This window comes from Aspergillus flavus, chromosome 4 (assembly GCF_009017415.1).
Source record: "Aspergillus flavus chromosome 4, complete sequence".
NCBI lineage: Eukaryota > Fungi > Ascomycota > Eurotiomycetes > Eurotiales > Aspergillaceae > Aspergillus > Aspergillus flavus.
The window spans coordinates 4269628-4284469 of NC_092405.1; the positions used below are offsets into that span (position 1 = coordinate 4269628).

The 14842-nt window shown below is 50.0% G+C and overlaps 4 protein-coding genes across 4 annotated transcripts; 3 read left to right on the forward strand and 1 right to left on the reverse strand.

The window, feature by feature from the left end:
* Positions 1-462: 462 nt before the first annotated feature.
* On the reverse strand, positions 463-733 carry F9C07_10312 (uncharacterized protein; the record flags this gene model as incomplete). Its single annotated transcript, XM_071507379.1, has 2 exons — positions 463-485; positions 607-733. The coding sequence occupies 2 exons, from the start codon at positions 731-733 to the stop codon at positions 463-465; spliced, it is 150 nt and encodes a 49-aa protein (XP_071366715.1).
* A 1761-nt stretch (positions 734-2494) lies between these two features.
* Positions 2495-3280, forward strand: F9C07_2203318 (uncharacterized protein; the record flags this gene model as incomplete). The annotated part of the gene is made up of 1 exon (XM_041286108.1): positions 2495-3280. The coding sequence occupies one exon, from the start codon at positions 2495-2497 to the stop codon at positions 3278-3280; it is 786 nt and encodes a 261-aa protein (XP_041146832.1).
* Positions 3281-4568: 1288 nt separating this feature from the next.
* Positions 4569-10845, forward strand: F9C07_1595110 (uncharacterized protein). The gene is made up of 2 exons (XM_041292429.2): positions 4569-6129; positions 6213-10845. The coding sequence occupies exons 1-2, from the start codon at positions 5856-5858 to the stop codon at positions 10226-10228; spliced, it is 4290 nt and encodes a 1429-aa protein (XP_041146833.1). The 5' UTR covers positions 4569-5855; the 3' UTR covers positions 10229-10845.
* Positions 10846-11462: 617 nt separating this feature from the next.
* Positions 11463-14450, forward strand: F9C07_10309 (uncharacterized protein; the record flags this gene model as incomplete). The annotated part of the gene is made up of 1 exon (XM_041286109.1): positions 11463-14450. One exon carries the CDS (start codon positions 11463-11465, stop codon positions 14448-14450), a length of 2988 nt encoding a protein of 995 aa, XP_041146834.1.
* Between the last annotated feature and the right edge of the window lie 392 nt (positions 14451-14842).

Here is a 14842-nt window from a genome sequence, read left to right on the forward strand (position 1 = left end):
AAGTTAAAGACTCTTCTATGAGTAACTGTACTGCAGTTTTATTTGTGTTGATGTCTTGAGCTAGAGTGGTTGGATTTATCATACTAGGTAGGAGACACCCCAGCCCTAATTGGGATCCTTATAAAAGCAAACACTGTGCCATAAAGGACCTGCCCTGCATAACCACATTAACTTAGGCCTATATGCAACAAATTTCCCGAGGTTGTTTCACTCAACAAACAATCGATATGCCTGAGTAGGGAGAAATATATTGGATTGGCAATATCTGACGATAAGTGATGAAGTTATTACTAGATGATTACTATAATTGCGATGTAAGAGGTTGGTGAATGGGAGAGGGCTTTAGGTGACAAATTTCTCCGATTCTTATTGATCCCGACGCCTGATTGCAAGATTCTCCCAAGTCGCGGTAACATCAATAAATTGAAGGAGGGTATACTAGACGGTGGAGAAACACTAGGATTACGGCACCCCTTTCGATGCACCTATCGCCGTTCAAGCATTTTGTCAAGATGGTCAGGAAACACATCATGACTACACTCCGTGGAGTGTACCCGCATTCGCATGATGCTGGGTTCTATGGTCTAGACGAGTCTAGAAGCTCACGCCATCGAGATCCTTGGTTGTATTTGGCATTACATCGCTGAACGCTGGTGCTAAACTGAAAGACATCCAAGGCACGAGTCAACAAATAAGTGTTGGGAATATGCATACGGTTCATTTTCGGCTTCATATCTATGAATTGGATAATAGGAAGTTGATCAGGATACGATTCAACTCTCAAACATGCAGATATAGTGCTTCTGGATTTTGACTAGCAATCACCTTTACTATGCAAGTAGCCATAGTAATGTTTGTAGGTTGTACCGGGACCTTCTAACAACCCCAACTCTTCGGATTGTTCTTATACGAGAGACGCACAATGTCCTGACGAAATAGACAGGTGTAAGGAATTACTATAGATAGATATCTCAAGAGTAGGAGAAAAAACATCAAAGCGTCCATTCACAAGGGACTAAGACTGGCGCAGGTGCCCATCGTGCATTGTGAGTGGAGTGGCAAACAGGGCAATTAAATAAACACTTTTTCCCACACCACTTGCAACAACACTAAAAGTACTACTTCCTTTAACCCTCCATCCACCTCGGACCTTCCGTCCATTCTCCATTTTCTTTTCAGCTCTCTTCTGAGATCTCTGCTGAGTCCCCAGAACTAGCCACAAGTGTCGGGCCAATACGTCCTGGACTTTTGCGACTTATTCTCTCTTTCGGCTTCTGTTTCAGCTGCTTTGGACCAACATTATCCCCCACAACTCACCACTTGCGTGGACTGCTTGTCTCCCAATGATGCAGCATCCGACCCGCCACTCCTGAACTGGTCTGCAGCCCATCCGCTGCAGAACCGAACCTGAAAAGCAAATCTCGCTAGAAAAATCAAACCATGATGTCTACGCACAGAGGACAGAAGTCTAAAAAATAAAAAAGGAAAAAGAAAGAGGAAACTCAAAAAGAAAGAAGAAAAAGGAAAAAAAAGAAACGTTCGAATAAACATGGTTCGAGGAGTGTCCAGCGCGTCGGAACCGTCAGAGGAATGAGGACATGTTCCAGCAGAGTGGTTCTTCCCCCCGTTGGACATTGCTGCTGCTTGGCTATTTTTCCGCCCTGATTTAGGGGGGCAAAGACACTTCGCCCCGACTCTATAAATCAGCTCCCATGGCTCAATTGCCACGATTAGTCCCAAGTCTTTGAGATCTGATCTTTGCATGTTACCGGCAACTTTAGTCATTGTGACTCTAGCCGCGTCTCTGTGGCTTAAATGTTTGGTTTCTCGTTTCCATTGGAGCCTTTCCCTTGAGGTCGATCTATGCGCGGCTTTCCGATCGAAACGCCATATCTGGCTTCCAACATTATTCTTACTTTCTTTCTCAATTGACACTTAAAAGGTTGTGTTTGTTGTATCAATTTTCTTCCTCTCCTTCTATAATTATATTTATATATTATAAGTCCGTTGCTTCGATTTTGCATCGTCGCCGAGTCTAGACTTGATCCGTTTTCTTTTCCTGGCTGTGCACTTGGGGGACTTACTCAATCCATACTAGGGCCCTGAAAAGCGCCAGGTTGGACTTGGATTCTTGAAGGACAGAAATCCCTTGCTTCTGTTCTTGGGGCACCGGATACCCGCCATCATTCACACCTTACTTATCGAGAATCTCTCTCTTCTTCTCCTTTCTACTTTTACTTTCACTCGGACCCAATTTTCTATGCTCACGCTGCTGAAAAATACGGAAACCGCGCGTGCAGCTTGTCGACACCTCAGAAGCTGACGTTAGAGAATTAAGGGGAAGGCAGAAGAGCCAGGACTTTATCATTGTTTTCTTTTTATTCTCCCCGACGGAGGTGAGCAACAGGATCAAGTTGACTTGCACCGAAAAGGAAGAAGGAACGAGGATCCCCGTTGGTGAACCGACTGGTCCGTGTGGTCTCTAAGAAACAATATGCCTCCAGCCAGTTCGTCGTTTACGGCATTGAATTTGCCAGAAACATTTTCTCTCCCACAATGCATGGAATATTTTACCCTTACCGCTGGTCCCAATACCGATCTCTGGCGGAAGCCCCCAAATGGTGACACGTCCACAGCCCCCATTATATTCACATCACTGCGAAATCCATTTATACTCGCAGAAGTGACGGTTAGTGCGGACTGGGAAATGGAATGGGACCAGGGTGGACTGGTTATTTTTGCCGGAGCCGCACCACAATCCTGCTCGTCCGAGAGCGTCCCATTGGATTCCGGAACGCGATCGAGTCGCTCGGGATACCCCCAGATCGCACGACCGTGCAAATGGGTCAAGGCGGGTATGGAATTTAGCTCGGGCACTGTGAACGCCTCATCGGTCAGTGCAACTGCGGATGGAGCCGATTGGTGTCTTTCACCGCTCAGCCTCCCCGACAGCGGGCCTTCAACCGTGCAGTCGCTGCGTATCAAATTAGAGCGGATCGGCAACTCCCTCTGGATCTGGTACCAGATCCCATCCGCCGTTCCCTATGCACTGACGCCGAGCGCAGTGAGCAGCACGTGGAAGAAGCTACGGGAGGTGACATGGTTCTTCTACGGCGTGGAAGACAAGTTTATCCATGTGGGAGTGTACGCGAGTCGGCCAAATAACATATCTCGCAATAGTACCATGTGGGAGATGATGAACGGTCCGGTTTTAAGCGAGTCCACAGTAGGCTCTCAGGACTCCTTGGTGGTCGAGTTCGAAGATCTAGAGATATACTAACGACGTTTGGCCCTTTACTCCCGATAATATACCATCTGTGATTCTCCCTTTGCCATTTAATTAGCGCAGCCACGACCCACGAATGGCTTATGAGCCTACGACTCCATGTTTTGCGCCGCTGGTTGGGCCCAACATGTTGAGTCTCTTTTTGTTTCTCCCCCTGGTTTACCATAATTGTTTTGAGGATACGGTGTCAAGCATACAGGGGGACATGATGAGCGTACCGGTGTTTTTCTATCATTCTGTTCTCTTACTTCTTCGAGATACTTGATCCAGCGTTTTGAAAAATAGCGTTCCCTTTGAGATTGAAATCAAAACCTCGTTTAAAATCACTTGATAGGATACTTACAATTCTGACGACAGACTGCTTTAGGACTCGTTACCCCTGGGGAGGAGTCAAAGCAAGGGTCCGTGACAAAAGATCATGGGCCATAGCTAATTTGTTGAGTATGCATGATCTGCAGCGGGGTTCACGAGATAGCGTTGATCCTCGTTGGAGAATGAGAATTTGGGCGCAGGGTGAGGCAAAGGGCAGGAAAGTTCAGTCGTTTATACTTCGGCCGACGATCCCTGGGCACTAAACCCAAGTGAGTACCCAGCGCAGAAGAATAAAGTTACGTCCATTGAAAAACATCATCCTCGGAATAGAGTTGGTTAGGCTGCAATGGGACGAAACGGAGCTCACATCACTGCAATGTCACGGGTTTTCGAATCTTGGCTGGTAAGCCGTAAGGGTATATCATAAATCCATTGCCTCTTGGGAAATTGCTACGACAGGGTGGAAAGCAGGAGGTTGTTACATCGCAGGGAAATAATTACCGAGGGACATATTGTTCCACGGCTCTGGAAGCAGTGGATGCTCCACTGAGTCACCCAAGGGATGGGGGGCTGAACCGCAACGACGAAAAGACAATAATGACATTTGCAATTGGCATACTGGATTTCTATGACATAATAAATGGTATGGGAGGGTGGACGGCTCGCGATGACTTGGAGTTTTACTGGTTCTGGCACATTCGGACAGGTAAGATTGGTAGTCGGTATCAACCTTCATGAAGCCGAGGGATTGTGATCGCAAGGCGAACAAGAAGCAAGCGGAGAGGAGTCCAATCTCGATGTCCCGCCTTAGTGCTGCAGATGTAATTGAAATTGCATCGCCCCGGTTTACGCATGAATATCCAGGCGGACAAGAATAGGTCGATCTTCGAGGATTGGTCCATGTCGTCGTATTTCCAATCCCTCTTGAGAGGATGATATGATTTCCGCAGTTTATAGTGAGCCGAGTGGAGTCCGTAGCGGAGGGCGACTAAACCGGATGGAGTAGGGGTTATGGTGCCATGACTGCACTATGAGTCTAGTCAGTATAGTTCTCCACTGTTTTTTTTTTTTCTTTCCTGCGCGATCCGGCGAGCAGGATTTTAATTTCTATTTGCTCGTCTCATGAAAATTTCCCTCCATCAGCCGACTGGAGGATGATCTGATTTCGGCCAATGTGCACAACATCCGTTATCGTTGCATATGGCGCTGTACATCACCAAGTTCAATAACTGGCTGGATGTTTACCCACTACTCAATCTGTTTAAGAACATATTTTCTGCTGTTCCCGTGATTGGCGCTGTCCACTCACCGCATTTTCCAGTCGGTAACCAGTGACGTACAAAGACGATGGAATCACGCAGCCATCGAAGATCTGCAGATACTTTTAATGCGTCCCCTCCATGCGAACCGTCCGGAGGAGTAAGCAATGCATCTAGGTTTGTCTATCTCCAGCATGACTCAATTGGTGATATCTCCAGATTCATTCCGAGTAATATCTACCTTATAATATCATTTCTACTTCATGAATTATGCGCTTTTCTTTTTTTGTCACGTAAACATATGTCTCTTGTCTCAACCCCCCCTTAAAGCTCAAGTTATATATATGCGACATAGATAACGAATTTGAAAAAGCAAAAGCAAAACAATCCCCCAACCCAGACGGGAATGAAATCAGTATCACTGTGACAACTACTTCGCTGCCCCGCCAAACTAATCCCTAAGTTAACGGCCATTCGGCCACTAGCGGGAGTTCAGTCCCTCCATCAGTCGACCTCACTAACCATCTTAGTCCGGAATTCTCCCTCCTCCATCGCTGAGTGGGGACCCTTCTGTTTTTTTTTTTTTTTCTTTTCCCTTTTTTTTATGTTACCCATGATTGACTCTTGTCTTTCTCCTTTCCTCTCTCCTTTCTCTCTTTTCCCCTCCTCAACTCATTAACTATCTTACTACTATCACACAACTCTCTGTCCCCATTGTGAGTTTGGTTTGATCAATCAAACTCATACATCCTGATCTGACCAATCCCACCTCTATCGCCCCCCCAAAGTTTCACCTCCCTTACCTCTCGCAACCCTATTACCCGATCCATTGCCTGGGAGGCCTCTTCTCTTTTCGTTCCTCGTTTCTGTTTTTCTGTATATTATTCTATCGATTCACTCGATATCCCTGTTGTGTAATTGTTCTTGAAAGCCTCCCCATCGCGCTTTGACCTGTTGTTTGATACTTAACGACTGTTACGACCTTGACGATCATAACAATGGTGGAATCCATTACTGAGACTGTTACCATCTCCGTCCGTCGTCCGACTGATACCCCTACCATCTTCGTCGCCGGTACCTTCTCGGAACCTCAATGGGAGCCATTGGAGCTGAACGTTAAGACGATAGAGGTCGAGTCGGAACTAGACCCGGGTCTCTACTCGACCGAGTACCTCTTCTTCCGGGATTTCAAGCTGGCTCCGGGGCAATACCAGTACAGATTCCGAGAAGGCGCAACTGGCTCGTGGTTTCACGATGAGTCTGTAAAGAACGGTAAGTTCGAACCGGCTTCGGCAATGCTTTACGTAACTATATCGGGAATCGCGGCATGACTAACCAATGCTTTGGAACCATAGCTTCTGGAACGGAGGGCTTGGTCAACAATTACCTTACCGTCAAGTCTGCAGCCGAGCAGGAGACTCCGGCTCAGAATGGTGCCAGTGAGAAGGCGGAGGAGGCCACAAAAGAACCCGAGACGGATGCTTCGACCGAGGGTGGGCCGGTAACGAATGGCGTCCACAAGTCGAATGGTGTCAATGGAGTCGCTGAGCACGAAGCCCCTGTAGCTGACGAGTCTCCGGCCGATGATCAGAAGACCGAACAAGTCCCTGAGAAACCTGTCGAGACTGATGCCAAAGCAGAGACTGAGGCAGAACCGAAGGAGGCTCTTTCCAACGGCACCAAGGAGCCAGAAGTTAACGGAACCGAACCCGCTGCGCAGACCTCCGAGAGCAAGGACGAGCCCGTGGCCGAGGAGAAGTCCGACCCGGTGGTAGAAAGGCCCGAGGAGAAGGTGGCTGAATCTCAGCCAGTGGCAGAGAAGGAAGGCACTGAAAAGAAGGCCGAAGAAGTTCCAGCCACCTCTACCCAGGAGGAGGCGCCAGTTGTGAACGGCGAGGCTAAGGTTGAGGCTGAGAAGCAACCTGAGGAATCCCAGCCACAAAAGGCTACTGAAGAAGTAGCAGTAAAACCAGAGGAGCCTGCTGTTGAGACGTCCACACCCGAAGTCACGGCTGAGGAAACTCCCGCTCAAGAATCGAACACCGAGAAGCCCACCGCCACCGAAACCCCTGCAGCTGAAACCACTACGGAGCAGCCCGCCACCGAAGCGCAACCAACTGCGGAGGAGGAGACCACCAAGGAGCCTGCCACAGAGCCTGCCGAGACAAAACAGGCGGAAGTTGTTTCTGAGGAACCCGCCAAGGAAGAGCCGACCCCCGAAGAACCCAAGGAAGCTCCCGCCACTGAAGAGCTAGTGAAGGAATCTGTTAAGGAGGAGGCTGCACCGGAACAGTCCAAAGAGACAGTCTCCGAGAAGCCTGCTGCTGAGGAGCCCGTTAAGGAGGAGACCACCGAAGCAGTGAAGGAGACATCCGCCACTGAGAAGCTCGACGAGTCGGATAAGGCTCCTGTTCAAGAGGAAACGGCGGCGGAAGAGTCTCAGGAGACGACCAAAGAGCCCGTTAAGGAAGAGATAGCCCCTGGAAAGTCGGAAGAAACACCCGCGATTAAAGCGCCTGTGGCTGAGGAGCCCGCTGTCGAAGAACCGGTCGAGGAGAAGGCGGCGCCGGAAGAGCCTAAGGACATATCCGCCGCTGATCCAGCCGTCGTGGAAGCACCTGTTAAGGAGACCGTGAAGGAGGAGGGAGTGTCGGAGGCACCTAAGGAGACATCTGCTGAAGAACCAGTTAAGGAGGCCGTTAAGGAAGAGCCGGTCCCTGAAAAGACCGAGCAACCTGCCGCTCCTGAACTAGCCGTTGCCGAAGAACCAGCAAAGGAGCCTGTTAAGGAAGAGCCAGTCCCTGAAAAGACCGAAGAACCCGCCGCTCCTAAAGAATCAGTAAAGGAGATTGTCAAGGAGGAGGCAGTGTCCGAGGCACCTAAGGAGACATCTGCTGAGGAGCCTGCCACTAATGACACTGCTGCTCAGGATAAGCCGTCTACCGAGGAGACCGTCGTTGAAGCAGTGAAGGAGGTACCGGTTGTGGAAGAGACTAAGGAGACTCTGTCCACTGCAGCCCCGGATGCTCAGGAATCGGTTGCGCAAGAACCCGTCGTCAAATCCTCTGCCACCGAAGACGCCCCCAGCGAACCTACTAAGGAGTCCGGCGCCGAGAAGGCAGTGGAAGAGCGAACCACCGAGCAACCCACGTATGCCGATGTTGTAGCAGAGGAACCAGCGAAGGAGACAACAACAGAAGAGACCGAAGCCCCTGTTGAGACAACTTCCGAAGAACCGGTAGAGTCAGTTCCAGAGAGCACCACGGCTGAAGCTCCTGCTGCAACGGAAGAATCGAAACAGCCTGCCGAGAAGACTTCTGAGCCCGCTGCTGAGGATGAAAAGGCCCCCATCGAAAAGCCGGTAGAAGAGACCAAGGCTGAGCCTGCTTCGGAAGAAGCCACCACGAAGGAAGAGGTTGTTCAACCCTCCGTCGAGGAAGCCCCCACCGAAGAGGCCGCGAAGGTGTCTCCTGCCGAAGAAGGCGAGAAGATTGTTGAAGCCGCTAAGGAAGAGGTTCCAGAGGAAGCCTCTGCGAAGACTCTTGTTGAAGTGGAGGCTACAACTACTGAGCCTGTCGTTGAAGAGCCTACATCCGAGAAGCCCGTCGCGGAAGAAACAACAGCTGAGGAGCCCGCTAAGGACTTGACGAAGGAAGAACCGGCTACACAGGAACCTGTCTCTGAAGTGCCCGCTACTGAGGATTCGACAACAAAGGAGGCAACTGAGGAACCCACCAAGGCGTCAGGCCCCGAAGTGGCGGCAGAGGAGCCTACAACGGATGAAAAGCCCGCTGATGTGACCGAGCATGAGATCAAGGAACCAGTCACCGAAGAATCCAAGGAGACGAAGCATGCTACCGAGGAAACGACCCTCGAAGAGCCCGTTAAGGAAACTCCCGTTGTTGAGCAACCAGTTGAATCCGAGCCCGCCAAGGAAGCTGAACCGGTGAAGTCCACCGCAGAAGAGTCTGTTAAGGAGCTCGCTGCTGAAGAGGCTGCTGTTCAAGAGCCCACTCCTGTCGAACAACCTAGCGAGGAACCTGCCGTCAAAGAGTCGCCTGTAGAGGAACCTCCTACTGTCGAGGGATCTGTCGCTGCTGAGCCTTCTACGGAGGAACCTGCTGCGGAACAGCCCGCCAAGGAAGATGAGCTCGTGAGTGAAGTGCTGACTACTGAAGAGCCTGCCACGAAGCAGGCGGCCGAACCCGAGCCAGCTGAGCAGCCAGCTGCGGAAGAAAAGCCTGTGGATGACTCCACTGAAAAGCCAGCAAGTGAGGAGACCGTGGCTGAAGATTCTGTCCCAGAACCAACTGAGAAGGCCGTGGTTGCTGAGACACCTGCTACCGAGGAAGTCGTTGAAAAGGCTACTACCGAAGAGCCCGCCAAGGAGCCTGTCTCCGAGGAGCCGGTCGCTGATAAGTCTGCTGAGCAGCCAGCTTCGTCGGATGTGGTCGAGGAGACTGCTGAATCTTCTAAGGCTGTTGTTCCTGAGGAGGTCACCTTGAACGAGGTCGAGCCTGCTGTCACACAGTCCCACGAAGAGAAGCCGGAAGAGGTGACTGAGCTACCTAAGGAGGAGACTGTTGCAGCTGAGCCCGTGGCTGTTGAGACACCTGCTGAACAGAAGGCCCCGGAGACTGAACCTGAGGTTGTACCTAAGGCTGAGGCTGAAGAGGCTGTAATCGCTCAAAAGGAGGAACCTGCCAGCGAGCCAGTAGCAGCAGCCCCTGCTGAGGCCGAGAAGGAGGAGCCTGTATCGGTTTCTTCTGGTGAGCCTCCTGTGGAGAAAGAGAGCACTGATACAGCTGAGGTCGTCCCTGAGGCCACGAAAGAGGATGCTCCTGAACAGGATGGAAAGAATAACGCCTCAGCCGAGCTAATTGGCGTGGGTGCTGCGGCGGCTGTTGCTGCAAGTGCTGCAGCTGCAGCTGCTGGAGTGGCTGCTTTGTCCCACACGGACAAGGAGCCAGAAACCGCGTCTGCGGAAGAGTCTCAACCCACCAAGGGCGAGGACAAGGCTGCCAGCCTTGCCCCTGAGTCTCAACCGTCAGCCAGCAAGGACGCACCATTGCCTCCTTCAGAGAATCCTGAAGCTGATATCAATGAACCGCGTTCAGGATCCGAAGAGCCAGCTGCGTCAACCAATGAACCATCGACTACTGCCGAGCCCGCTACTGCGACGGAAACCACTGCAGACAAGGCCGTTGCTCAAAAGGGTGACGCCTCTCGGTCTCCAAGCCAGACCCGGGCCGTTACTCTCAGCAACACCAAGAATGACAGCTGGTTGAAGGTCATCCTTCGCGCCGTCTTCGTCAACTTCTTTGGAACCATCTTCTCTCCTTTCCGTCGTCGCCCCAGGAACGACCAGTAAATCTCTAGTGTGATCACCCATCGCACTGCTTCCATGCATATCATCACCGACTCCTATGGGATCTGAAAGTGTGCGCTTGACTCATTGTTACTAATTGATGCAATCTGTTTAGCATGCATATACCCAGCTTTGTTGACCAAGCTTCTTGTCGCTCATTTTACTCGTCTTAATTTGATTCCCCTGTATTTGACTTGTGTGCTTTTATCAATTCAGGTTATTGTTATCTGTTCTGTTTTCTTATTCTCCTCTCCAGAATGTGTCGATTATTGACCGCGAGTCTGTTGTGCCAAAACTGATAGTAGTTAACAAAACTTGTTTAGTTTTGCCGTTGATTTACGTCTACCAGTATGTAGTGATGTGATTATGATTGATGATAATGAAGATTGAAGATTCTTTCAATGGGTTTTGTTCTTGGACTGTATCTACTCCTTCGGATAAGCCTGCTCCTATCATATTAGCAAAACGAATACGGCCAATCCGTGACAAGATGTAAGAAGGTACAAGAGGTAGCAATAGTAGCCAGGCAGAGCATACAGTATCCAGGTTACTGAAAGATGTCCATTCTCCGTTCTAAGATTCCCGACTCCTTATATCGAGAAGCCATGTCCTACGGGAGTCCTCCAGGATACATACAGAGTAGATAGCAGGAGTCAGTCACCTACATCTTCCCATCAGTTGGAGAAAGAAAGCCAAACCTCTGTTCAGAAAAGTATATTCGCTCTCAATGTCCGGAACCAACTGATATCAAGACATCTGAAGGGTCTTGTACGTTACATTACATACATATCCCACGCCTTATCCAGACAGAAAGCAAGGCCGTTTCTGATACAGATACCAAAAAGGGAAGAAAAGTAAAGACAAACCCCGAACTCCAGGTTCCCGGTCCCATAAATCCGGCGAAACAAAAGTAGAGAGTAAAAGAAAAGGGAACAGCCACAGCCAAATCCATGTGTGTCACTGGTGTGAGTGAAATTCACGTCTCGCACTGTGGCGCGTGCCCAGCAACACAATGCAGTGAAGGCATCAGCTTCGCCACATACACATCTTGTTTACTTGTGTGTTTCTTGTCGTGAAAGAGCAACACTTGAAAGTTGGTTTCCTCATATCATCTCGCGACGTGACAGACCAACGCAACTGCAATAGAACAACAACGACACAACGACTTCTTCAAGTATCCTGTTTGCTTTGGTGATTATCTTCTAGTAGCTGTTTTGTTTCTGTTTTTTTGTTCGTTATGGCGGACTGTGATAAAGATCAGGAGGCTCAGACTAGATCTGAGTCTGAGGATAAGGAGTTGAGAGAGAAACCCAAGGTCAAACTGCCTCTTGTGCCCACCGTGCCTGGAAATGCCTGGTCGCAGATGAGGGCTCGTGAACAAGAACATATTCGTGAAAGGGAGCTGCATAAGCTGGAGTTTGGCGAGTTGGGGTATGATCCTAATACCGGTATATCGTGTCTCCCCTTCCTTTTTGCTGTTGGCTTGGCTTTTCTGATGGAAGTAGTGATAACTCGTCCAACCGCGTCCTATTCTTCAAGCTCTAGTACGATGAGAAAGTCGTCAGGACTGGATTACGACGAGGCTCTCGCCCTCCCGATGCCTAAGCCCCGTCTTATGGCTGTCAGTAGTTCTGTCCCTGTGCTTGAGCCGACGGTTTCAAAGCCAAATGTTCTCACGAAGCTGAGTGGTTTGAAGACACAGGGAGACAAGGAGCCCCATCCTGGTGATAAGGGTGCGGGTACAAAGGTCGAAGGTGAAAAGAAAAAGTCCATGATGGCGACGCTGAGATCCAAACTCAGCTTCAAAGAGCTTGGTAAGGAGTTTCGTAAAGCTCAGGACCCTCCACTTAGTGCTATGCCTCGACTGCCATCGAACGCCGGAACTCCACAGGTCGGAAAGACCAAACAATCGCCGCCTGAGTCTGTTGACTTCGATGAAGAAAGGCTGTATGTCCCCAAGCCCAGAGATCCTGGAGTGCACCCTGCTTCTGCTCCAGTCCAGACCACTAGGTTTTCGGACTCAGGTAGCTTCGTGAGCTCTAAACAGAGCGCTTCATCCTGCCCTGCACAGCAGGCAAAGGGTAATGACAGGCTTGATGCAAAAGCTCTTAGAGACACACAGGAGCAACATCGGCCTCATAAAAAAGTGGGAAACGTGGAACCCATGACGCGTCTTGACACTGTTCTGATTGACGGCTCATCTCCTCTAGCTAGCACAGGCGATACCAGCAGGGGCCATCCAGCGGTTGTCGATGCGGAACGACGCTATATTAGTCTGAAGGTGGAGAACGAAACATCAGTTCCCTCTAAGCCAAAGACTGATGCCACTTCTACTGAGAGTCCAGCTTCGTACAAGCTATCTACATCCAACGCACCAAAAGGTATTGCACCAGTGTCCTCGTCATGCGAACGCAAACAGAGCACGGTAGAGAAAAACCGTCCGCTAGTCGTCTCATCGGATCAGCAGAGGCCACCGTCTGTCAGAACACAGGACCAAACTGAAGTGACTACCCCGTCCGGACAGTACAGCAGGCGCTCGTCTAGTAGGTCACAGGAGCATATGGCCTCAAGCTCTGGACAGGCTGACCCTGCCTTCGACCCAACACATATGAGGATGCCCTTCGATTCTCAACTCCCTATTGACGATCCTCGTTTCTACTCTGGTGTGAAGACTCACGGAGGCTATGCTCCTCCTCCACCGCACCCGGGCTATCAAAACACAGTAACCTTGGAGCAGCAGATATCCACCTACATGGATTCACTTCACATCCACGTTGACGGTACGGCAAACAAGCTTGCCCGGTCATTCGAAAACAGTAATAACTGGTCAACGGATCAAATCCTGAGGGGCACAGGACATCTGTCGGAACTCATGCGCAAGCTCAATAACCGAGTGATGAGCGATACTGAAGTGATGAGAGAGCTACAGAGGGTCATGATGGAGGTGAAGATTCAAGTTGGTGCTATACAGCGCGAGCAGCGTCAGATGGAAGACAGGATGACACAGCTCTTCCAGAGTGAGTACAACAAACTGAAGGGCGAGATTAGTGCGTTGGCCTCGACTGTAAAGTCCAACCTCCCCTACAACCCAGTAGAGGATGCAAGATCCATGAATACCAGGTTGCAGGGGAGCCGAGATGTCATCAGATGGAGTAAAGACAATGAAAGACCACAACAGTTCATGAAGATGAAGTCACGTCAAATGAGGAAGGAAGAAGTGGTGACAAAGAACACAGAAAGCAGAGGGGAAGAACACAACTGTGAATCTGTCGCACTGGACAACAAACATGCTGAGGAACACACGCTTACTGATGATGTTCCAACACCTATGGCAGCCTTCCCCACTCCAGGTCTCCATAGCGATGACAGAAAAGATCACTTCACTGACCCTCACCCCAGAAGACTCATTCTGAAAGACCCTAGTAAAATATCCACTGGGAGTCCAGAACCTCTGCACAGCAGCTCCGAGAAGGGCAAAGAAAGAACTGCTAGCAGCCAAACTCTCGTTCACAAAGCAAGCGCTGAAATCATGAAGTTCCCAGCAAAGATGGGCCTTTTCTATCCTTTTCGCCGTGGTCGTGATCGACGTAGCAGCGAAAGCAAAGCTGCGAGCCGCTCCTTGCCTCCTGCCAAGCGCGGCAAAGACGATAAAACTCCTGAAGAGCAAGACTCCATGAAGCAAGAACCACTTCCTTTTACACCTCCCTTGCAGACACGCGCCATTGCTACTATTGGGGCAGAGCATCACCAGGTGGAGGTTAGCCCCAGCAGAGTTCATCCCGCTCTGCGCAATCTTGCTCAGCAGCAGATCATGGCTGAACGCGAGCGCCTCAATAATCAGGAAACTATGACGTCCAGACAGCTCCTTAGATCCTCCCGATCCTTTCAGGACTTGAATTCTCGCTCCAGAAATGCTGCATCGTTTGATTGGATTGATAGCTCAATCGAGAGCCCCTCGGAGTCCACAAGTCGCAGTCAGAACCAGCAGGATCTCGCCATGGGATTCCCTGCTCTTACAACCGCTTCGCTCCGCTCGTCTTCTAGAGCACGTTCACCGTTGACAGCTTTTGCTGAAGCACGGATGTCTCAGGCTTCAGATGTTTCGTTTTATTACCGTGGCCCGACCCCCCCTCCTAGAGGGTCTGAAGCGAGCGAGTCGAGCCTACCAACCTGGTATCAGGCAGCCTATGCATACAAGTCAATCGAAAAGCCAGAGGACGATTGATTTGAAACTACCAGGTCATGTACAACCTGCTATTTGCTTTAAAGCATTTATGACGCCGTGACGATTTCATTTCTTTGACTTTCTGTTCGGTTGGAACCTTGGTTGGGGTAACTGAGTATGATGACTTTGGCGCACTAAGATGGCCGTTTAGGAATTGAAGTTCAAGGGGGTTATTGGCGCTGATTATTAAGAGGAAGGGGATAACATTGGATGGTTTAACAGGACAAAATTTGGGACCAAAAGTCGGTAATAGTTTGAGATTTCATTTCAGATTGACGCTTGCAGTTGACCTGCTCACGTGTTCTAGATTACCGGGTATCATCATCTGGCTAACCAAAAAGAACAAAAAAAGGGCATAAAAATATCAGAAGAGAAAGGAAAACATTTCGGTT